At 31.4% G+C, this 24,479-nt stretch overlaps 3 protein-coding genes across 8 annotated transcripts; all 3 read right to left on the reverse strand.

The window, feature by feature from the left end:
* Nucleotides 1-2,199: 2,199 nt before the first annotated feature.
* LOC100792376 (alpha/beta hydrolase domain-containing protein WAV2) lies at nucleotides 2,200-6,881 on the reverse strand. Its single transcript, XM_003542301.5, has 8 exons — nucleotides 6,377-6,881; nucleotides 5,433-5,468; nucleotides 5,246-5,324; nucleotides 5,068-5,122; nucleotides 4,861-4,977; nucleotides 3,546-3,710; nucleotides 2,997-3,240; nucleotides 2,200-2,683 (listed from the first exon to the last, which is right to left on the reverse strand). The coding sequence occupies exons 1-8, from the start codon at nucleotides 6,612-6,614 to the stop codon at nucleotides 2,667-2,669; spliced, it is 951 nt and encodes a 316-aa protein (XP_003542349.1). The 5' UTR covers nucleotides 6,615-6,881; the 3' UTR covers nucleotides 2,200-2,666.
* Nucleotides 6,882-9,667: 2,786 nt separating this feature from the next.
* On the reverse strand, nucleotides 9,668-14,347 carry NF-YA12 (nuclear transcription factor Y subunit A-12). Of its 6 annotated transcripts, NM_001362826.1 has the most exons (6): nucleotides 14,110-14,286; nucleotides 12,150-12,211; nucleotides 11,350-11,457; nucleotides 11,203-11,274; nucleotides 10,908-11,084; nucleotides 9,670-10,273 (listed from the first exon to the last, which is right to left on the reverse strand). In NM_001362826.1, exons 3-6 carry the CDS (start codon nucleotides 11,419-11,421, stop codon nucleotides 9,893-9,895), a joined length of 702 nt encoding a protein of 233 aa, NP_001349755.1. In that variant the 5' UTR covers nucleotides 11,422-11,457; nucleotides 12,150-12,211; nucleotides 14,110-14,286; the 3' UTR covers nucleotides 9,670-9,892. The 6 variants fall into 6 exon arrangements, with proteins under 6 accessions (XP_003542352.1, XP_040863735.1, XP_014620914.1 ...); XM_003542304.5 differs by lacking the exon at nucleotides 12,150-12,211 and having other exon boundaries at nucleotides 9,668-10,273; nucleotides 14,110-14,344; XM_041007801.1 differs by lacking the exon at nucleotides 14,110-14,286 and having other exon boundaries at nucleotides 9,668-10,273; nucleotides 12,150-12,226.
* A 6,820-nt stretch (nucleotides 14,348-21,167) lies between these two features.
* LOC102667966 (stemmadenine O-acetyltransferase) lies at nucleotides 21,168-22,502 on the reverse strand. The gene has a single exon (XM_006595277.3). It carries the CDS (start codon nucleotides 22,500-22,502, stop codon nucleotides 21,168-21,170), a length of 1,335 nt encoding a protein of 444 aa, XP_006595340.3.
* Nucleotides 22,503-24,479: the final 1,977 nt, after the last annotated feature.

The following is a 24,479-nucleotide window of genomic DNA, read 5'->3' on the forward strand; positions in this document are numbered from 1 at the left end:
AAAGCGTACCTATAGGTCAAAGTAAAAGGAGAATCAAGCAGTATACTATGTTGCTTTGGAATCCGGAATTTAGAGGCATTGCTATGTGTCTTGACATGTTACTTTACATTCCCTCTCCCTGGGTTGGGTTCTGTTCCATTTCTCAGACCTTCCTCATGAGTACTAATATTAATATGGGTACCATGTGGTGTGGCCGGGCCAATTGTCAATACAAAAATAAAATTTCATTGCATGGTTCCTTTTGTGGTGCTGTCTCTCCTTTCATTTATGATTGAACTTACATGGGTGAGCAGCAGCACAAATAGCATGAAAAGGAAAGCAGGACAAATTTTTTTTAAAACATTAGCATTATTTCTTCACCAGTCGTATTTTGTCAGTAATTATTTTTATAATATTAATTGTTAATTTATTTTAAAAAAATTAGTAAAAATAATTGAACATTTTGTCCTTTCTTAATCATCCGATCAATCTTATATTAAAAATCATTATTTTTTAATGCTTTTAATACCATTTTTTAATTGAAAATCATGCTTTTCATTTAATCCATCCCTTCTTAATCATGTAATTTTTAATAAATAATAAACAGAAAGAATATGACAGAGATTGTACTGTTAACACTTAACACTTCTCAACACGATAATCGACCAGTGTCATTGATTCTTTACAATCAACTTTCAGGGTATTGCACTTGAACAACCCGAACCTTTTTATCCTCTGCCATTTTTGCACAATTCTTTCTTCCAGAAAAAAGGGGTTTTAAACTTAGATAAGTGAGGATTAGAGCAAGAGATGTCAAAGAAAATTGACGCCATACAGAAAATTAAAGCAAGAGATACCAAAGAAAAAATAGTTAAAACAAACTTTTGTTATGCCAAGTTGGTAGGCTGATATCTGAGTGAAGCGTTCAAACATGGGTTTTAAGCGGGACTCATGTATTTTAACATTTTTTTTTAGAATAATGAAACCTGTACTCTTGATTTCTGTAATAAAAAAAATTATCATTTTTCAATAACATCATCCTTCTTCTTTTTGTTTGACAGAATAACATCCTCCTTAATTCTTCATTTGTTTCTCTTTTTATTTTTATTTCTATCACTCGTTTTGAAAAATTATTAAAATAATATTACTCTTTTTAAATACTCACTTTATTATTTTAATTGAATTAAAATTAAAATAATACTGTTTTGAATTAAAATATAATAAAGAGAAAATAGAATATATTATAAGGATAAATAAAATAAGAAGGAAATAAATTAAAATTTTCACTTATTTGGAAGAGTGAGAAAAACGAAAATAAATAAATTATATTAAAAGAACATTCCTACATTAATTTAAAAATATTATATTTAATCCAAGACAAATAATCTTTTTGCTTCATTATTTTTTTTTAATTTTTCATTATTTAAACTTATTCATTTATTCAACATGCTAAGAAATAAAATAAAAGTCTCAAAAAGGAAAAAACTTCCTTCTTTTTAATTTATTTCTCAAACAAATAATAAAAATTTAATATTTCTATTTTATCTTTCCTTCCACTGATTTCCCCTGAAATAAACAATGGATATATGTCGAATGACTGCTGATAGGAGCAGAGGACAAAGGGAAACTCCTATTCTAAACTACTGAAAATTAAGTGCAAATTTCTCTTTTTCACCCTTATTACACCATTGCCTCCTGTTTATAGCATCTAATATGATAGCATTGTGCAGACAACTAACAGAAAATATCAGAAAATACAAATAACAGAATTATGGCTGACAACATGTCCCCTATTGTCACTAGTCTCTAGCCAACTCAGCAGTCTCTATCGGATTCTGTTAAACAAAATCCTAGGCTTGTGTTGTGCTCCTGCTGTATTTCCTCATTCCTATCAACTGCATAGTATCACTTGCCCGCGTAAGGGAAACGTAACTTCAAAAAGCGTGTAACACTTTTTTCTCTTCACATTTCCTAGGCTCTCATGCATCAACAGCACGGTGCATTATATATCGAGTAATTATCATCAATCTAATTTAAAAGTCCTATGGTTCTAAATAAAAACTCGTCTCTTCAATGTAACCCTTATATATCCGCGGGAGAAAAAATGGTGACAATTTATAAGCAAATTTTAAACTTGCTTGGAAACTATTACACGAGTATTCAACTAATCATGATCCTAACTCAAATATGTCTCAAATCCTCGTGCAAAAAGATCACGCATTAAATTAGACATTCAAACTTTCTATATAAAGAATCAATAAAAGATGACATTAAAGAAAATAGCAATCAACTGAGATGAAATATGTCTCAGCAGCGTGCATTAGTATGAAAGACATGAACCCATTCACTAAGAACATACTACATACACTACATGTATATAATATATAGCTTACGTGAATAATTATTATTCTACATATCATTTTGTCAAATTCGATCAGACACCCAAAATGTAGGTGCCGAACAATATAGGAAAAGGGTAAGCACAAATTGTCTGCGTATCTTCCAAGTTCTGGAAACCACAACCCAACCAAAATTGTTCAATAATATACCTTGACGTGGTGCAGCATGTCCCAGTAGGAAGCATCTTCTCACAGGGTGCTCTTACGGACTGCAACTTCAAAGGGCAGAAACTGTTTGAATCCTTAGTTAGCCAATTAGTATCATTGAAATAATTTAATGCCAGCCAATCACCTCGCCCCAATATCTGGCAGCAGTGTTAAAACAAGTAAGCAAGAGCAACGAAGGAAATTGCTAGCAGTAGTGCTAAAGGGGAAGACAAAAAATCAATTGCAACAATAGATGGATGATGTTAAGAATAAGACAAGAAAGACAAGTCGTAAATTCAGAGCCCTATGAAAAAGAAAAGGACAAAAAAACAAGAACAAGAAAACTTCCACATCTGAAAATACTAAATTGTATATTATTCATACAATTAAGTAAGCAAAAGCAATCCCACATTCTTAAACCATCCATCCTAGTTTTAAAACACAGTATGAACTATGAAAAGAAAAAATTACCATTTGCATTTTGGGATGATCTGTCTTCCTTTTGCTCTGGGGCATGCTGCTCAAGAAACTGCTGAATTGTTCTCCAGTACTGATCACCACCAGCCAGCCAAGTATCCATATGCATGCCAGTAGGAAAATCCACAAAGAGACACTGATTATTTCGAGCAGCTGCCTTAGCATATAGCATTTGCATATGTGATGGGGGGACCATCTCATCTTGCAATCCAGAGAGAAAAAGGATAGGTTGTTTGATCTGCAATGAAATGTTCATAAAAGGTGATGCACAAACACATGAATCCAGCCAGACACATACTTAATTGGTAAGAAACAAAAAAAAAAAAAATCTGCCTTTCTACACATACTGACACACAAGCAATATCCATAGAAAGAGAGACCTTAAAAAGTTTAAAATTAACATCCTTCTTGAAGACAGGATTAAGCCTCGTCGTCAACTATCCAAGTATTAATTGTGAAAAAAAAAATCATTACGCCCAAGTGACATAATTCTAATAGGTGCAAAAACTAGAAGGCGAAACTTAAATTTCCAGCATCCCTCACCTGGCCAACAACATCAATAGTACTCCACGGAGAACGTACAAGAAAATTGAGTACTTTAGGACCATTTGAAGAGCTTCCTCCAATAAACCACTTCAAAAAAGGTAACAAAACTCCAGCCATATCCAATATAGACGTGAATGTATTTTCAAGTATCAGTGCAGCAACCTTAAACACGGAAAGCAGGTCCATGAAGAATGTAGATTAAAGGTACACAAACAAATTTTGCGAAGAATAACAAGATGGAGATGCCTGGCTAAATTTCTAAATAGAAGATTGCAACAGTCTTTCTTTAAGCCAGTAATTTATATTAGTTGCAAAATTATTTTTTCATAAAAAAAGTGTCTGAAGAAGAAAGCTATTAACATGTTGCAGGGTAAAGCCTCTGCCTGAAAACTCACTTAAATTAATTAGTAAATACATCAAAGCAATAAAAGTGAAAATCTCCATACATGAACATAAAAAATCTGAAGTTAAGTTGAAAGGAAAATAAAAGGTTTAGTGACCATTTTCACAGCTCTTCAATTTCACTCAACAACTTTTTGAGCGCATAACAAAAACAATTGAAGCTAAATTTTTATTCAAAAAATAAAATTGAAAAAGATATTTCACCAAACTCTGCCAAAACTGCCCCCTTGTAGCCAGTTTTAAGGAATCTTATTCATGCTTGAGGACCAATAATGGTAGTAAGTCAAATGTGTCATGATAAATATTCCATAACAATACAAAAGGATCTGGTCCCTAAATTATTTCACAACAAATAGCAATAAGCATTACCTTACTATATGTAAACAAAGATATTCCTACTGCTATAAACCTATTCAAGGAAATTACTCATAGGACCACTTGAAAAGCAATACTATAATCATGAATTAACAACCCTATTTCTAACATGCATTTTGATTCCTGGTGTGTACTACGGGGAAGAGCAATAAAATTGACTCAATCATCTAAAACAACATTGAGTCAACAAATTCAATGTTCTTTTCTCACGTGATACCGAGTGTGTTTGGTAAGGCATTTTAGTAGCTTATAAGCTACTTTGACTGGCTTATAAGCTAGTCTGACCAAATTATATGTGGTTGTGCCATACACCTAGTTAATCTAGCAAGCTATAATACATAGCAATACATATATTATTAACATTCTAAAGAAACATTTATCTGCTGACAACTAAAATCTAGCAAGGCTATAATCAATGGCAACAACTGAAATCTAGCAAGCTAAAATCCACAGCAACAACTGAAACAAAAAAACTCATTAAATGTTAGCTAAGAAAAACATGAACATTAAAATATATAGTTTCCAAGGGGGATACCTTGTCAGGGTTATTTTTTGTTAGTACAGCTCCAACTGCACCCCCAAGTGATCGTCCAAACACAACTATTCTAGATGTGTCAATATCAGGCCTTTGGGAAAGATGATCCAATGCAGCCTGGGCACAAGGAGGTAATAAAATTAAAAAAAAATTGCAGAAAAGTTTGACGTCCAAAGTAAGGGAATTACTATTAATCAAAAAGCATACCTGAGCATCCTTAGTTATTCCATGCTGAGAAGGATAGCCATCACTTGCTCCATAACTACATAGTTGACTTATACATTAGTACCAATTCAGTCAAGTGACATATGCATTTTAAAGGCACGAATCTGCGGACAGAGTTACAAGGAAAAATCATGATTAAAGAGCCAGGGCTGATACATACCCTCGGTAAGAAAGCATGAAAACATTGCAATGTAACTGCTGCAACATTATTCGGACCATTTCTAGACGATGAGCAATATCTAAAAGTCAACGGTCAAGGCCTTTAAAAGCAGATTGAACCTACTCAAGTAAAAATATGTGAAATAATGATGATCACAACTTATCCCTAATATCTACAATCAGGATACTTCCAGCATTTTCTTGAAAAAACAAAATGGTCGGACCTGGCAATGGAACATAAGAAAGAACTACATTAGTACGACACCAAAGTACAAAAAATCACTGAATACAAAGAGCATATGTCAAAGAGCAAGTTCATTCATAGCAACCTTAATGAAGATATTGTACTCTCAATTCTCAAATAATAACCCGTCATGATTTGGCTCCTCTAAAGCAAGGGTTGCATTTTAAAAATAAAGTGCACGTACACACACTGATTAGAAAATCAGCAGTAGAGATTGAAAATTTGTAACAACTTTACTTCAGAGTTGCTATGCATGTACTTGAATTTTATTAGGAACATAAATTAGATGTAGTTCTTTAGGTGCTTTTGGTATTGTTCTCTAATCAGAATTGGAGTTTTACCTCGGTAACCCACACAATAAAGGTTCACGTCAAAGGTCAACATAGATTATAGAGATAAAACACTAATTTTGATTAGACAACAACACCATAAGCATCTATAGAACTGTATCTAAGTTTTGTCCTTTTATTAAAATATCATCCTTTGTTTTTTTTAATCAATAGTTGTATCCATACTGAATCCTCTAAAGTGCACTCATTCACCTTAGAAGAGCCAAATCCTAGTGTTTAAATCCGCTTATCATTCTCATAATTTGTCCTCCCTATCAGTAAAACAATGCTGGTAGGTATCAAGACAATAACTTCAAAAAGCACAGTCAAGACAACAATTGGATCAGCATCGTACTAAAAACGATTTAATTCAATTCACAACAAGCATAAAGCATCGAGTCTCACTCAGTCCATAGCAAATAATACCCTAATTTTCTTTACGATCTGCACTTCTCCCATGCGATGCCACATAGTTTATAACGAGTTCAACTTGAAACAAAACCTCAAGTAACAGTAACAGCAAAGTTCATGGTACAAGATCGAGAGAAGGAAATCGAACCTCGGCAATTAGGGAAGAGCTTGATGAACCAAGCGTGAAGGCGAACGCCATCGGAGGATTGGAGCCAGACGTCCTCGTAGATGAGTCTGAGGCGAGAGGGGTTAATGGCGTAGGACTTGGTGATGCCAGGCAACACCGGAACGTAGACCAGCTTCTCCTGAAACGCCACCAGCAATGCCATCCCCGCCACCACCAACCCTCCCACGCCGTACAGCAAGATGTTCACATACGAAACCATTCTCTCTCTTTGATCTTCTTCGCTTTGCCTTCGATTCAATTTCAACTCGCATGCATCACAGTTCACAGAAGAGATTGATTGATTGGGATTTGAGTTTCAAAAAATTGGGGCCGCTTTTTCTTTCTCTTTCTCGGGAAACACCCAGCCAATCGGAATCGATACCAATCAGTTTCCACGTCGCATGCCCATGGATTTTTTATTTATATCATACCATCACCATACATGCATATAATGCCATTAGTTTTACTACAGACCATGTCATCATCATGTGTGTGTATGTATTTTATGGGATGGTTCCTCTCTCTTTTTGACCTTTTTCCTTCTTGCATAATATACTGTCTCCGTTTTTTCTTCTTTTTTAACACTTAAAAATTAGTGTCAGATTTTTTTTTCACTTTGAATTTTTTTATGTATAAAATAAATCAAGGGAAAGTTTGACATGGATAAGTTTTGTCATGTCTCATAATCAAGAATCTGATCATGATTTTTGAATGAAATGTATTTGATTGGTTATTTAAAATCAAAGAATTATATATTTTTATCGATTATTTTAATTATTTATTTCATTATATAATTTAATAAAAAAATAACATAATACTTATATTATAATAAAAAAATTAAATTTAGAAAATTAAAATTTTTATTTCTTGAAAAAGTTTTCATAAAAAATTTATTAAAAAGTTACACATTATGTTTAGTTATTTATTACATTATATAATTTAATAAAAAATAACATAACACTTATATAACAGTAAAAGAAAAATTAAATTTAAAAAAGTAAAATTTTCATTTCTTTGAAAAAAAGTTGTGAAAAATTTATTAAAAACATTATTTTTAAAAAATACATGAAAACCAAAAATTTCTCTCCTAACCAACTTCTCGTAAGAGTTAATTATACTAGTACATTTTATGATTCTAAATTACACGGTACTTGGTAAATTAAACAATTATTTATTTTTTAACAAGTTGTAGATACTAACATTTAATTAATTAAACTTGCATTTAATGGATCCAACTACTTACAAAAAATTCTTACTACAACTTAAAAGTGTGTTTTGCTTAATGTTAATCTCTCTTTTTAAGACATGTTAAACATAAATCTCGTTTTTACGAAGGACATTGTCGCCTTTTTTGCCCATGTTTTTGCATCCTTCAACAACTGACTCTGTTTCTTAGTAAACACTGTAGTTCTTTATGTTTCATATCATCTCCATTTACAACTTTTGAACTTGGGATACTAAACTATTTTCAACGCTTTAAACCCATTGAAGTTCTCTTTTCATTTGCGAAGTTGGACTAAATTTATGATCAAGTTCGGCCGCGAGCGTTGATACCCATATCAACTGCAACATACTGTTACCAGATAAAAATGTGAGAAATAATTGTCTTTTCCGCTACCTTCGAGTCATTTATGAGGTTGATTTTATTTTTTTCTCTACAAAACAAAATAACCTTAAAAAGACGTTTTTTTATTATCAATAAACCGACCAACACAATTGGAATTGAGAAGGGTTGTTGGTGATCTGAATTTCACATCATACAAAATAAAGTAACAAAAGTGTATACAGATTGGGAGTTCCTGGACCTTTCAAATGGCGAAGGATCTCATAATAAGTGAATCACATTTATCATCATCGTCGTAAAAAATGTAAATGTGAATGCATAATTTTAGATAGTACTACTTGTTTTTTAGTTCTGCAAATGCATACAATAAATTAACTTGATAACTACGTCCATATGAATGGACACAATTTGGTAGGTATTGGAATAATTGAGTTGGATTGCCAAACACGTAGTAAAGCAATATAAATACAAAATCTAATTGAACTTTTAATAACTATTAATTATGTTAGAGATTCAAACAACTATTGAGTTTAAGTTTCATGTAGTAGGATCTGTATTCAGTAACTGATGTTACTTCGGGAATGCGGATCTCATCATCGCTGCACAAATCAAAACGCAAGTGGTTAACATTCAAAAATACAGAACATGATATAACATATAAAATATAGTCATACCTTAACAAATATATATAACCTGAAAGTACTTTAGTCTATTATGTCTATTAACTTTAAAAAAATGTAAATATCAATTGCTGGGGTTGACCTTCCTATAAATAAATAATTATTTTATTTTGTCCTTTCATAAATTCATACCATTCATGAGGTTGAATTTTTTTGTTTGTTGTCTTTTCTTTTATCAATAATTGTTTTATCAATTAATTTTATTTAGTTGATAAAAGAAAATTATTTTTATACAAAAAATACTATTTGGTTTCATTTTGAAATGAAAGTAAAACACCATTAGACCTACATTTATTTCAACAAAAAATACTATTTGGTTTCATTTTGAAATGAAAGTAAAACACCATTAGACCTACATTTATTTCAAAACTTTCACCTACCTTTCACCCACACTAAACATCGTTATCCTACCACTTTCATCATCTCTTTTTCAGCTGCAACCACTTTCATCCATGTTTCATCTCTCTAAACCAAACAATACCTAAATTGAGTATAAAAGTGATGAAAGTGTACACAAAACGAAAAAGAGCTTGCTGGAACTTTTTCTTTTACGCAAATGGCTACCTCTCTCATGGCCATAATCAGTTAGATGTTATGCATGACCATTTATGGGCATATTCATTCCGCCAGAGAATGAATTCAAGGCACTGTATAAACTAATGAAGCTTAATAATAATAATAATAATAATAATAATATATTTTTATTTAAAATATTAAATTCTGTTTTACCAACAAAATCACCTTAACTTAAATATTTCATTTTTTCAATTCATTTTCATCTATACCAAACAATCATTTTTCACTATTTTCAATCTCTCTTTAGTCTCTTTCCATCACTCACTTTCAATCCTTCTCATTCATCTATATCAAACACCAGCTTAGTGTATTTGTACGGTAAAACCAACTTCAATGTTCTGTGTTTACTTCATCCAAATACATGTTGACGTCAGTAATGAGCAAATTTTCATTTTCTTCTCTCCGTTTTTGTTTTATAGGAGTTGGACAAAGCAAGGACCATGCACGGACGGATAAAAAGTTAAATTTTCAAGCACAAACTTTCTGGTCCAGTTCAACAACAGAAACAAGAGCAACTTTCAAAATACATGGGAAAGCACTAGCAAAAGTCTGAGTGCTAATGCAGAGTCTTCCAAAAGACAACATTTCCGTAACAACACATGAAACACAGAAAGTAAAGTGACTAAGCCAAGGATGATTTGCCAGACCAGTGAACTTGATTTTGATTGGTTCCACCTCTCACCGGCCAACTGAAGTACATTGCCGAGCTCCACCACCAAAGGTGAGTCCCCCACTGCATTGCGACGATCCACCTATATTAGGAGAGTTCCCCAAGAAGTTGTGCTCAGGCCGCCTGAAACTGACACTGTTACCGGACATACTTGTCAAGCCAGAGATTGCTGTGAATGTGATAGATGCATTTTTTCCAGTTCTTGAGGGATGACTTTCTGCCTCAGATGCATCTTTCTTTTGATAAACATTGACAGGGCCCGGGCCTGAATGGGCATCGGTGACAAGTTCTGCATTAAACTGTTGAAGCTGTTTGGCACTAAGAAAGCGCCCCCCAGTTCCCCTAACCCTTTTCAATGCGTGGCGGTGCCGAGACTCATGAAGATATGGCTGCAATCAATTAGAAAGGGAGGGAAATCAGTGGAGTAACACTATTTCTTTTGGTCCAAAACAGATTCAAGAAAGCAGGCTGTACAGCTTTGCCATATGACTAAATGTAATAATAACATTTCACAGAATAATGCAACATGTAATTGTTATTCTACTGTATCACGGTTCATTTCTAAGTTCAATATTCAGAGTGATTCCTCCAATGCTCCCTTGCAATGATAAATAACACTTCTAGACTGTAGTTAACATGTAATTTAGCTGTATAGGCTTATATTCTAAATTTAATTATTTATCCAAGCGAGAAAGAAAAAAAAATACTCTATAACAGGTAAACAGGTGCATTTTTTTCTCCCATGTCATAGCTCAAATAACTTAAAATTGTATAGTATATAAAAAAACGAAAAATTATATAGAAAATGAAACTACATTTTATATTTTACACCATAGCAGGTAAACAGGTGAAAATATACATATACAACCAACCAAGCCCATCTCTTCCTCCTCACCAACATTCTTTCCAAAGACAACCCCCCCCCCCCCAAAACCACAAAATATAATGCATGACCATACACGAATAAGGTAGGATAAACAGGGTGAATCAAAATAATGTATAACTGTAATTTGTGAAGCATACCTTACGACTTTTGATGAGTTTGTTTTGAGCCTTAAGCTTTGCTCGTGACTGTCGCCTTCTCAGTATACCATGGTATTGTTTGGCATTGACATAAATGGGCCCATCTTCTGCAAGCTCAACTGGTAATGCAATTCTGGTGGATGCTAATCCCAGCATCTGGGGCACCATTTGTTGAGTCTAATAAATTTATAAATACAGCAACACATTAAATTATTATTCCATTAAATGAAAGTATACTAAAATCTCATCCAAATGCAAAGACCATGCACTACAAAATGTACTTGACAAAACTTACAATAGCCTGTGTTCCATAAGCAACTATTGAACTACCAAAATAAGGATCACCACAAGGATAAGAAGTATGAGCCTGAAATGGGATGATAACAACTAGTTAATAACTAAAACTGCAAGCAACAAATCCATAAACAGCAATTTTACATACCAGTGAATGACTACAATAAACTTGAGAACAATTGTACATAGTATCAGGATGACTCAACAAGAATGGCTTCATTTAACCTTTCCACATAGCAAATTTCCAGATCTTGACCTGACAGGAATAGTTTCAAGTTTGACTGGTTTAGAGGTGATGTAAGGTAAAGAATATCAAATTCCTATAAAATACAAAAGAGGAACAACAGCACGAGAAAGAACACATTTACACTCCTAAGGATAGCAACACGACATTTATTTCAAAAAGTTGGGAGAGACGGATGAAATGTTCCAGAAATAAGATATCTATAGGATGGATCAAAGATAGACGCCAAAAAAAGAAAAGAACATATCCAATCTCAAATCAGCTAGTTACCCGGAAGGAAAACAGAAGAGTAGAGTAACCAGTTTATCACATGATTATGTTTTATAAATTACAATTACCAAAGAGTACATGCCATAGAACTTGATGTTTCCATTTTCAATTTTCAGATAGTACTTCCACTCATTTGAATGGAAAATTCACAACTTTAACCAGATTAAAGCCCTTTTATTGTAAAATTTTAGGAGATATTTGTTTGACCAAGAATTTATCATGTAGATAAATCCAAGGCACCTATTTTCTCCATTTGAAAAATAAATAACCTATTACACTATACCATTGCCATAAGTACATTGTTCCTCAATCTACTTAAATCACAGTTATCAACAATACTATTTCAGCTATGGTAGGTAATTTAGAATGTATATCAGACTATTAAAAATGGATAATTCTAAACAAAAAGTATTTTAGGATGAAATATAGCATACCATTCCTTGAGTAGAATGTATACAATATTGCAGCCTTAGTTCCCAAAACCTTCAATTATATCCTACAAAATGAGCATCTAATTAAGCAAACAATTCAGAAGTGCTCAAAGGACATTCTTCTTTAGTGAGTAGTCATATATAAGGAGCTACATAAAAGACTCGAATATATAAAGCATAGACAACTTTCAATCTCCACCTCTTAAATCGAATTTAATATATTCTGTCTGGATCTTGGACAAAAAATGGTAGGAAAAAACATAAGCCTTTAAGAAAATATAGAAGTTTGTTATGACAACAAATTTATGATCTCCCTTTCCAAGTCTTTAATTATTTTAGAATGTAGTGAGGAATACAATACGACAGAAAGATGTCTACTCACAGACGAGACAGGGTACAATATACAAAATACAGCTTTTGAAACTTAAAAGAGTAAGGGTGTTCTCCACGTAATCCATGAACCTGAACCAACTAAATCCAAACAACCAAACAAACTGGTTCAGATTCAAGAGTTGTTTGGGGTCGAACCCAACCTGACCTGTACAAATCCAATGACTTTTTGATTGGGTAATGTTTTTTTTTTTTTAAAACCGGCCAACCAGATGATAAAACCCATTAATGTGCTCCTTATTAATTATTATTATATATATATATATATATATATATATATATATATATATATATTATTAGTATTCACAATTGTTTAGAAAATCTAAAGCAATATTTAAGTTTTAAATTTTTTTGAGTAAGCAGTCACTTTAGTCCCTGAAAATAAAATGTGCTCACATTATTCCCTAAGTCAAAAGATTTTATTTTCTTAAAAAAAATCTCAAAAACTGCAAATCAACAATTATATTATTCCAAAATTCAAAAAATCAAATGGCTTAAGTGATAATATTAACATTCGTTTAGGGACTAAGATTAACCTAAGTTTGAGAACTTATTTCAAGGACTTATTTGACATTTTTCTTAGTTTTAGGGATTGATGTCACAGCACCCACTCTCAGGTACTTACCACCACTTTCAGAGACTAAAGTGCCTGTTTACCCGCCGATCCAATCCAACCCAACTTGTCATTGATCGAGAGTTTAACAGAAAAAAATGTACAAAGCCGACTCACCCAAACCAAAGTATTTTGATCAATTTGGATAATGGGTTTAATCAAATCTGACCCAACCTGTCCAGTGTACACTCTAGCAGAAAAAGAGAGAGGCAAATGACGTACATTGGGCAAGGGGTCTTTTGTTATAGAATACCATATCGGAACCAAAATCAGGCAAATGCTATTCATAAAAAGAAAAATAAATAAATAAAAGACTATTTTGCTAACATGGTAGCACCTCAAAACTAAAACAATCCGAGACAACCAAAAACCCGAAGTAGTAGCATGTTTATGAAGAAAGTCCAAAATAGTTGGATCACATTATAATCCAGAGAATTCCAATGATAAAAATAAAAACAAAAACACAGAATACCAAAAAAAAAAAAAAACCATCAATTCTAAGTTGGTTGAAAAACTCTGCCAGAAAACACAATGCCCCATCAGTGCCATCACAAAACTAACAAACAAACTGAGAAGGTGATAATCATAAGCAAAACAATAGTTTTTCTTTTATTGACAAATGTTAGTATTTAATTGTTAGTTTTTTTTTGTTAGCGGGAAGAATCCATCCCACGACCTTTCCCTCCCTCCCTTCTCCTTTTACCCTTTTACCACCAAGTCAACCTTATAACTCCATAAACAGAACAATAGTAACAGCAACAAGTGTAGCCCAGAACTAGTTTCCAAATATATTAGTGAGTGGTGAACTTAAGAAGAACATAAGGTGAGCTCAAACTCCACATGCAAAAAGTAAACAACAATCTTAAAACTCACCAATAGGATCCCACGGTAAGGTTAGGAGTTGCTACTGGAGACAGGATAATGCAGAATAAATGAGAGAGAGAGAGAGAGAGAGAATACCTTTGGGATTTGATGAGGCATGAAGAAAGAAGCAAAGAGTAGTAATAGAATTGTCGGTTCAACTCGGGCATGTCTCCTCTGATAAGCCTAATGTTTCTCACTCTGGATTCTGGAATCTTCTTCTTCTTCTTCCTCCTCTCACTCTCTCTAATTCTTCATTTCTATGGCTTTGTTGTTGAAGAAGCACGCAGAGTCCATAAATAAATAGTCTCTCACAACACCCGCTCCAATTACGGGGTTTTCTGAGGGGCCCACCTCCACCCTTTCCTCAACCCTTGGGCCTTGGGCCTTCTTCTTCAGCACTTACCTCCCCGCCGCTTTTTACTGTTCACACTCTCCTCACGCGCCCCATATTCCACGTGCTATTTCCAACTCCCTCCACGCGCTACAAACACCCTAATATCAAACCCACTCAATCCAAGATCAATGCACGCCACCTTGGCTTCCACATTATAATCATAGTATAAATTAGTCATTTTAATTTCCAAAATTTCCCGCCACCTCCCACATTTGTGTTTTGGATAGTATACCAGAATTAATTTTTTTTCATAAAATCATAATTTTTTTTATCAACAAGCATTAATTTGTTAATTTTACTATAAATATTATTAGGAAAATTTAAATTCATGATCTTCTTTTTTCCTTTTTATCAGTCAATCTTATATTTTTTTTATAAAATCATGATGATACCATAAAAAAAATAAAATCAACTATTTGTTATTTCAATTGATTATTATTTGTCACCGTGAATCTAGTCCAAAGACACTGTTATGAATGTTGTAAATGACTAATTTGCCCCTTTATATACGCGAGTATTCTTTAACTCACTAATTCGGGTATTCTTCCTCGGAATCTCGGACAAAGATTGTGGGTAAGTGACCCAAACAGTTTTGGTGTTTTTCATTTTTTATACTTGGTTAATGATCAAAGGGATCATTATTGGATGCCACATGGTAATTTATTATTTCTTGTTGAAACTTGAAAGACATATGGTAATTTAGTAATATATGGTGGATCAAGCTTATCTAAAAAAGGACAAAGAAATCTTATATTAGTCCGATCAAGTCTATCCTCATACGATTCTAATGATATTTATTATTTTATTAAGTTAACATTAACGTTTGGTAACGTCACCTTTTCCACGCTTTCACTTCTCGTTGATTTCTTTTTAAAATAAATCACTTTCAATTGGTTGTGGATAAGGTTTCACTATGTAAAAGAGAATCTATCCTAAGGTTTCTATTCTTTAAAATAAAGGAAAGAAAGACCAAGTGCTGAAATGTCGGTAGAATGGAATTAAATAATTTACACCAACGATCTACGAGTAAAATATCATGCAAGGTTACGAATCATTTTCATTTTTAAAAAATGAGCAGAAAATTTCTCATTGCAAAAGTAAAGTTAACGTTCATTTTTTTTTAAAAAAAAAAATCAAGGATAAATACAAGAGAATAAAAAATATAAACCACATGTATGAAGAAAGAATGAGGTAATAAAAAAGTAAAACAGGGTGGGGGTAAGTTGATTCTTGGTTAGCCATAACTGCACAAAGAATGATATCGTTGTGATGGGAAGGCCAGCTAACGGAAAAGAAGGAAGAGATTTTAGATGAATTGTGATTCTTCTGAGGGAATACGATATCTTTTCTTAATTTATGACTTATGAGTTGTAAAGTTTTATCTTTTAATTTTGAGCACATTATCTACTAAATTAATTTGCTTGCTGTTTATCAAAAAATAAATTAATTGTGTAGTTAGACTAATATATTTTAATGGAAACTATCATAGTACCCGTGGCTCCGCACGGGTTACACATGTGGTATAAATATTTTATATGATTGATTTAAAACCAACTAAATAAGGTAAGATAGTTTTGTTGCAAGAATATAGAATAATAATAGAATTGGTAGTTTTCACAAAAATATAAAAGATATCTGTTTTTTCTAAAATAGATTTGAATTACAGTAAATGGATGAAATATGTATAGTGAAGAAAATATATTGATAGAGTGCTTTTGCTGCATCAAATTCCCCTATTTTATACTAAAACAAATCCTTGCTGCTTGAGTCAAAATTTAAAGTTGTTCTACTGCATGAAAATCTGCATTAGAATCAAAAGTTAGATAACTGAATGAGTCATGTACAAGTTCAAAAAAATAATTAATAGACTAATCGTAACTTTTCAAACACTTCTTTAAAAATAAGATTTGTTGTTTTGTTTATAGGTTTCCCATCATTGTCATGGATTAAGATCTTCCATCCTTTCTTTCTTTGGACTCAAAAAAATGCTACATATAATTGCCCGTAAATGAAAACTAGTTTAGGCAAATATAAACTCACATTCTACAATGATTGACCTTGAGATTTATAAATAGTCATAGCATATGATACAATAAGTGAAAACTATCAACAGACAAGTTTGAAAGGTCAAGGCAATTGTGATAAAGTTAATGATATTCGAGGGATGTAAACTAAATTGCCAATATTTTTTTTAGAAATCATCTTCGCTTCAATAATATGATTAACCAACCTATATCAACATTGTAACAGAACCTATCTTCAACAGATACTCTAGAAGATTGTGACATTTGTGTTAATTTTTCACTTTAACAAACAACATTGCTTTGACTTGCACTCAAGCTGGAAAAAAATATGTCTATAATCAATAAGAATCATGCATTCATATTCATGATTGATTTTTTATGACACAAAACATCCAAAATATATACCTATTTTTGAAGTTAATTATCTCAAATATATTTTCATTAATAAACAAATTTGGAACCATACATGGAGTTTTGTATTGTAAGTATGCAAAAAATATAACTTCATATAATATTCCATATGAGGTGAAACCTCCTCAATTAATGTATACAAATATTAATATTAATAATAAAATAGTTTAAATACAACACAAAGTCTAACCTTTTGATTCTTTGATTTTGGCCAGATGTAGCAGCATTACAACTGGTCCACTTTTATGGCTATCTAAATAAGATTTGAGTCTTTGAGCAAATGTCTCTCACAAAGTACATGTCACAGTAGTACCCTTACAGAAACACTCACATTTTCAACAAATAATTTTACATGGATATTGTTTTCACATAACATTATAATGCAACAACTAATATGGCTTACACACACTTTGTCCTTACGAATAAAAACGACTTTCTTCACCTTACTATCAAGATCCCATTGGACAATTTCAACAAGCTCACCAATGGCATCTTGCAAAAGAAAATTAAAATTTATCACACTTTTTCCATTAAAATATTTAAATATTAAAATTGAAAATATGCAAGATTATAAAAATGTATTAGGTAGTCAGGAGAAGTTGTTCGGTTGAGTATATCATCAAAAGCAGTGAAATTATAAACATATTTAGGTATTTCCAGCATATCTTGTTGTGTCACTCTGGTTGCTTTCATGAAGGCCAACCTATACTCATGGTCTGTTGCCCTGTATTGGCCTCTATTAGCATCCACTTCAAAGTTTACCATAATATAACAACTTTCTTCTTTTAGCTCATCTTGCCATTTTTCATAGTCTGCATTCTTCACTTAAGCACTAATTTTATCTTCCTACACAAATAAGGATGTTAGCTATCACCCACCGACGACACTATCGATAAATTTGATAATAAGGATTATACATTTAAGTACGACAAATATGTCCTGCCGTTAAATTTCATTTGTCACCATTAATAAAATAACCTACGTGGTACGGAGAGACAAATTTGTCACTAAGATGATTGTCAACGTGGATTGTCAGCATAGAGACATATTTGTCATAATATTTTTTTGACTTTTCGTTTTCCCACTCTGCTGACAAATACATTCCTGAATGATGAAAATATAAAATTTAGTCCCTGAAAGTATAAAAAGTGCAACAAATATGTCTAATTGTTAATAATAGATTGTGACTAATTATTATTATTATTATGTGTTTATAATTTACTACTCCTATGCATTTAGTATTTATGCAATATATTTTTTTAATTTCTTTTTAATATATATATTTTTATTATTTTGATTTCATTGTCAAACCTTAATCTTTACTGTTAAAAAAACTTTATCTTATATCTTATAATTTTATCAAATTTCTACTAAATTTCTCAAAGTATAAGATATAAGATAGTAGAAATTTGATAAAAAAATTATATCAAATATTGGAGAGAATTAGATTGTGTTAACGAAAAATTCTCTAGCACTTGATGAGATTAAGAGCCATAAGTTCAACCATATAAAATATAATATATAGTAGTAGAATAACAAATCTTGGAGATAATGAATCAAGCATGAACACCCAAAGTACGACTAGTTTTGAACGAAAGTTTTATAGCTTTAATGTGACATATATAAATGGTAGTACTATATACAAGCATTATAGTTGAACTTATGGTTCTTAAATTTCTCAAAGTATAAGATATAAGATAAAGTTTTTTTTAACAGCAAAGATTAAGATTTGACAAGGAAATCAAAATAATAAAAAGATATATATTAAAAAGAAATTTAAAAAATATATTGCATAAGTACAAAACGAATAAGAGCAGTAAACTATAAACATATAATAATAATAATAATAATAATAATAATAATAATAATAATAATAATAATAATAATAATTAGTCACAATCTATTATTAACGTTCGGACATATTTGTCGCACTTTTTATATTTTTAGGGACTAAATTTTGCATTTCATCTTTCAAGGACGCATTTATCAGCAGATGAAAAGACGAAAAGTAAAAAAAAAATTATAACAAATATATCTCTATGCTAACAATCCATGGCAAATATTTTATTAACGGTGACGGGCGAAAGTTAACGGCAAGACATATTTTTCACACTTTTTACACTTTCATGTATTTGTCAATGAATTACACACAAAGTGACTATTTACCCTAATATTTTTTATGAAATTCGAAAACTTACTTACATTTTTAAATACCTATGTCATAACCATAAACGTTATATAAACTTAAGGAAGTATCTTCATGTATATATATGTACAACTTATCGGGATTGGTACTTATTAAGTAATAAAAGAGTTTAATTTAATTGATTGATGAAAATGACTTGAGTTATTATAAATTTTTTATACTTATTTTTTTATTTTTATGGATTAAATATGAAGAAGTGAGAATCGATAAGAATTGTGTTCATCGAGATGTATTTATAAAAGAATGAATGTTGAAGACGTTGTAAAAGAATGAATGTTTTTAATTACCATTCAACATTTTTTAGCCTATGACTTATCCCTGTAATGAAAAAAAAACGTATTTAATTCATAAATATAACGATTTTTTCTTTTATATTTTTAAACACAACAATTAAAAAACTCCCCAAAAATTAATGGCAAATGGTTTTCATGCGTTGTTTTTCAATATTTTGTTAACAACAGTCATAATTTGTTGATTCAGATAAAAACTCCATATTTAAGCTAATACCGTATGTTTTTAAGGTTATCTTCATCATAAATTCAAACAAAAAGGCTTAGTTGTACTTTTGATTATCTTACTGTTGTTATTTCATATATGTGGTCTTTATTTTTTTTCTGCAAATTTGATTCTTTACTATTTTAATTATGTAATTTTGATCTATTCATTAACTTCACATTCAATATTTAATTGAAATACTCATGATAATTTAATAGAATATCACATCAGTGTGAATACAATCAAGTGTCCTGTTGGCATTTCCATTAAATATTGGATGCCACAAATAAAATAGTTGGAATCATATTTGTAAAATAAAAAATAACGATATTGAATTCGTGAAATACTGATACTAGATTGATAAAAATTGTGTTTAAGCCACCAAAATAAGTTGGATAAAGAAGAGTATCTCTAAAACTTTACACACTTTGTAATTTGTTTCTCGCAGGGACCATGGATAGTCAACCAAGGTGTTGGAATCCTAATATAGTGAACTTTTAAATCTTTTTCCTAAAAAAACTTAATTTGTCACTAAATTAGTCCTTTTAATATTCTTTTCTTTTTATCATTTTAGTTTTTTTTACAGGAATTATATATATGAACATCTTAGATCAACGAGGATATGGACCCAAATTTCGAGGAGATTTAGTTTAAGTTGTCCTATACCGAAAGATTTAAGATTAAATTATAATTTTATTCATCCTATTTTTTTAAATTCACACTTTTAGTATTTATATTTTTTAATTGAGACATTTCATATCTCACTTAATTTAGTAGGAACGAAAAAAACAGTGAAGATAAATTTATAAATAGGCTTATTTTTCAAAACAAAAATGTTTGTAATAAAAAAACAGTGGGAGGTGGAAAAATGACCATATCCAAATTTAAAATGAGAAAAGCCATGCGTGATCTAGTTGGCTAGCTGAGACAAAGGGCAGGTATCCCGAAGAACACCATTTGATCATCACAGGTTTTGCAATGAATGATTAGCTTGCCAACAATATACTTATCATAAGCCATTAAAAAAAACATTATTGAACATATAATCATCAAGAGGTAGGCATTTAGGGGTGGATTAGGTTCAAGTTGGTTTAGTAATTCAATCAATTTGAAAGATAAAATTCAGTTTAAAAATTATAAATAAATTTAATCAAAACACTACAAAACCACACACATGATGGTTTCCTTCAATCAAATGCACCTCACGTCATTCATTGTTTTATAAGTTTTATTTTATTGAAAATCTTAGAATTTAGAGTATGTGATCACGAGAAGAAAGACTTAACCTTTTGGTTGTAAAGATTCCGACAACTTAGGCAATTCTAATATACATTCAAATTCAATTATATATATCTTTGATAGATAAGTACAGTAATTTTAATCATTTTCCTGAATTTATATAAATTAAAGTTTGGGATTTTGATCATATATTTACAGCAACTACCCGAATTAATAAACTACATGTAGAATATCTTGCTCTCCTTTTATTGTTATTACAAATCAAAAATATTTTATTTTCATTTTGGGATAATTAAAGAAAGAGAAACAAAAGAAGCGTATTCTTACTACAACTTTCTTTATATATTGGGTTCACACATTTACTTTATTTTGCTGATTAAAATTACTATATGTTTGAAACACTAGGATTAACCAATGAAAATTGGAGGAAGTCCATATCATTTTCCAAGTTAGCTATATGTTTCTCTGCCATTGTCACCCATGCCTCAATTCCCTCTTTTGTTTCCATCAACACTACTGTGTTTGGGATAGTTTCTTTAGTACCTCCTCTTTGAGCCAACCACAAAGGCTTTCCCCTTCCAAAATCCACCTCGTTGAATCCCATATTAGCCCAACTTGTGAACACAAAGGTAATTGGGTTTTTAGTGGCTATACCTTCAAGCATTAGTTGTGCACACTCATCACTCCACAAAAATCTAGGATCATTTTGCACCTTTAGGAACAATTCCTTAGTGAGCTTTCCCAATCCTTCTTTTAAAACCCTAACTAAATCTCTAATATTAGTGTTCTTGTTGACATCCTCCAATAGAACCAATGCTGGCCATAACAAGTTTCCAATAGCACCTTTTGAGAAAGGCTCTCCCATCCTTTTCCTCATGTCCACAACATGCAATGCAACCATTGGTCTTTTTGTGTCACAACATTCCTTTGTGCATGCCAAAATCATATGCTTACACATGAATGAAGACACCGCTTGGTATCTTGTAGGTTTTGTTTCATCACTTGATGACATGGATTCTAGCTTATTGATGGATTTTGAATCAAACAAGAATCTTCTTGTGGTGCACTTTGCTTCCACATTTGAGTCTTTGTTAATATTTAACATGCCGGCACGTACACCAATGGTGTTCCTTGGAGGGAAAAAAGAAGAGGCAGAAATGAAATCTGGCCATGATGATATTTCTTCCTTTGACCCTTTGCAAATGGCAAACCAAGTTTTCAAGAAAGCACTACAAGAATATGCATCTAAGAGGATGTGGAGGTTGCACATTCCAATAGCTATTCCTCCACATTGGAAAAGGTTCACTTGAACAAGTAATTGGGGCAAGACTTCTTGGCAGGGATGGCACTTGTTAGGCTCACATGGAAGTAATTTGTTTAGCAATTCTAATTTTGGTGGGTTTAGGAACTCTTCCATGTTGATATTCACTGAGGCTTCCATGTAAATTGCACCTTCATCATTGCAATAAATGGAGAAGAAATCTCCTCTTCTACCTCCAAGAGGATAGAAAATAGTTAGTGCCTCAGACAGTGATTTCTTCAATTGAGTTGAGACATATGAGAATCCTTTTGCGTTAGTGGTATTATCATAAAAAAGGATTAATGGAAAATAGGTGTTGAGTTGAAACACATCAAACAAACATAATTTATGGGTTTTGAATTCTGTAGAAGTGGACAATGATGGTTTAATGGTTTCTCTTGATGTGATGTTAATTTCCATTCTTAACTACTACAATTACATAAGCTTGATTAAATATGAAGAAGTGAGAACGATAAGAATTGTGTTCATCGAGATGTGTTTATAAAAGAATGAATGTTGAAGACGTTGTAAAAGAATAAATGTTTTTAATTACCATTCAACATTTTTTAGCTATCCCTGTAATGAAAAAAAAAAGTATTTAATTCACAAATATAACGATTTTTTCTTTTATGTTTTTAAACACAACAATTAAAAAACTCTCCAAAAATTAATGGCAAACGGTTTTCGTGCGTTGTTTTTCAACATTTTGTCAACAACAGTCATAAATTGTTGATTAAGAGAAAAAAACAATCATGAATTGTTGTTAATTTGTTATATATATTTATTCGATTTTTTATGAAAAAGAATGGGGAGAAGGGGGGGGTGGGGGCAGTATCTTATCTAACATTGAGTGTCAAAAAAACATGCTTTTTTTTGTTATTGTCTTGAAATGAGACTATCGACTTCTATCTTCTCCCTCCCTTTTGCTACACTATTTTACCCTAATACTTTATACAACTCATTATTTATTTATTTATGTTAAAGAAAATAAAAATGAAAATTAAAAGAAAATATTTTTTTAAAAGTAAATAAATGTTTTAGAGAAAAATAACCACACTCTCAAAATCCTAAGATATCTCAAAGAAAATGGTACCAAGTTACGAGAAGGAGAAAAAATAAAGCATTTGAATATCATCTGTGAGAAAAAAATATCAAACACTAACTAAAACTAACATTTCTTACCAGTTATCCACATGCGTTTTGTGGTAGAGAGCAATGAGAGGAGTGGTTAAGAAGGAGGAGAACAAAAAATAGGAGAGGAAAAAGAGACAACTAGATAGAGAAGAAGTAGAAGAGGAAAAAAGCACAGTATGGGAACTGTAGTAGTGTTCATTTTGACTGCAAAAGTCAATTTTTTTTTTTATCTTTAATCAAATAGAGAAAACTTTTTTTTCTCTCTCAATTTTATCTTCCCCAAAAAAGTGAAAACTTTCTCTCTCTGCCTCTCAATTTTACTATGTAGGTTTTTAGTTCATTGAAAGGAAGATTTTTTTTTTTGAGAAGGTAGTAAAAGACCATTGGGTGGAAATATGGACATGTGGAAGACTACTTCCTTGTTTTATTAGAGGTGGTAGAAAAACATATTTCTACCATTTTTAAGAGATTTTAATAGCTAAAAAAATATTTATCGTTAAATGAGCTAAAATAAAATGCATTAAGCATAGCAATATTTTTCTTCAACAATAAAGCAATATAAAAATTGCCAATATTTGTATTAATGTCAACCAAATTGATGAATCTTTGGTAAAAAAAATCATTTGATAAAGAAGAATATCCAAATTATGGAAGAAGAGACACGAATAATGACAATTAGAAAATGCATCGAATTGAATAATAGTTTTGTCAATCCTTACAATTCAAAGTTGATGATAAAATCAAGCTTATATCAATAGACTTTTGTAATAAATTGAATTTTATGAAGTACTTATTTAAATATGTTGATAAGGAACAAATTCAATTCCGGTTGAAACGATTTTACAATAAGAAATGGGTAAAAAGATGTCTGTTATAGACGTGATCATTTAGTATTGTGAATCATTTTTTATTTACATCATAAATAGTCTCTAGTTCAAAGATTGATGTTCCAAGTTCTTAATCAGTAATCAAATATGTTAAAAAAATTATGAAAGGATTATTCATTTCGTGCACATGAATGGATATGTAAAACCAATGTTTCTAGCTCAAATGAAGGCGATCAAGATGTATTTGGAGAGTATAAATTTGATTTGAGACCAAATTCCTACACATTTATTGTGACAAGCAGAACCAATGGTTCCCAACAACAAAGGTAATTTATTTTGTTCCTTCGAGAACCAACAGTTGCAGTACATGGTGTCAAACAAGTCATACCTGTTATAAGAATAATAGTAAACAACTAAACATCTTGTAAGAAACATT

Source organism: Glycine max, chromosome 13, assembly GCF_000004515.6.
Source record: "Glycine max cultivar Williams 82 chromosome 13, Glycine_max_v4.0, whole genome shotgun sequence".
Lineage (NCBI taxonomy): Eukaryota > Viridiplantae > Streptophyta > Magnoliopsida > Fabales > Fabaceae > Glycine > Glycine max.

Bases quoted from the DNA above. Each gene is read 5' to 3' on its own strand.
- LOC100792376 (XM_003542301.5), bottom strand. From the start codon at position 6,614: ATGGTTTCGTATGTGAACATCTTGCTGTACGGCGTGGGAGGGTTGGTG. The intron at 5,123-5,245 runs GTATGTATCAGC...TCAACTATGTAG, and splicing joins TTCATGCTTTCTTACCGAGG to TTATGGAGCAAGTGATGGCT. The intron at 3,241-3,545 runs GTGAGGGATGCT...ATTTCATTGCAG, and splicing joins CTATTGATGTTGTTGGCCAG to ATCAAACAACCTATCCTTTT.
- NF-YA12 (XM_003542304.5), bottom strand. From the start codon at position 11,421: ATGAAGCCATTCTTGTTGAGTCATCCTGATACTATGTACAATTGTTCT. The intron at 11,085-11,202 runs GTAAGTTTTGTC...TAAATTTATTAG, and splicing joins CTTATGGAACACAGGCTATT to ACTCAACAAATGGTGCCCCA. The intron at 10,274-10,907 runs GTATGCTTCACA...AATTGATTGCAG, and splicing joins AACTCATCAAAAGTCGTAAG to CCATATCTTCATGAGTCTCG.
- LOC102667966 (XM_006595277.3), bottom strand. From the start codon at position 22,502: ATGGAAATTAACATCACATCAAGAGAAACCATTAAACCATCATTGTCC.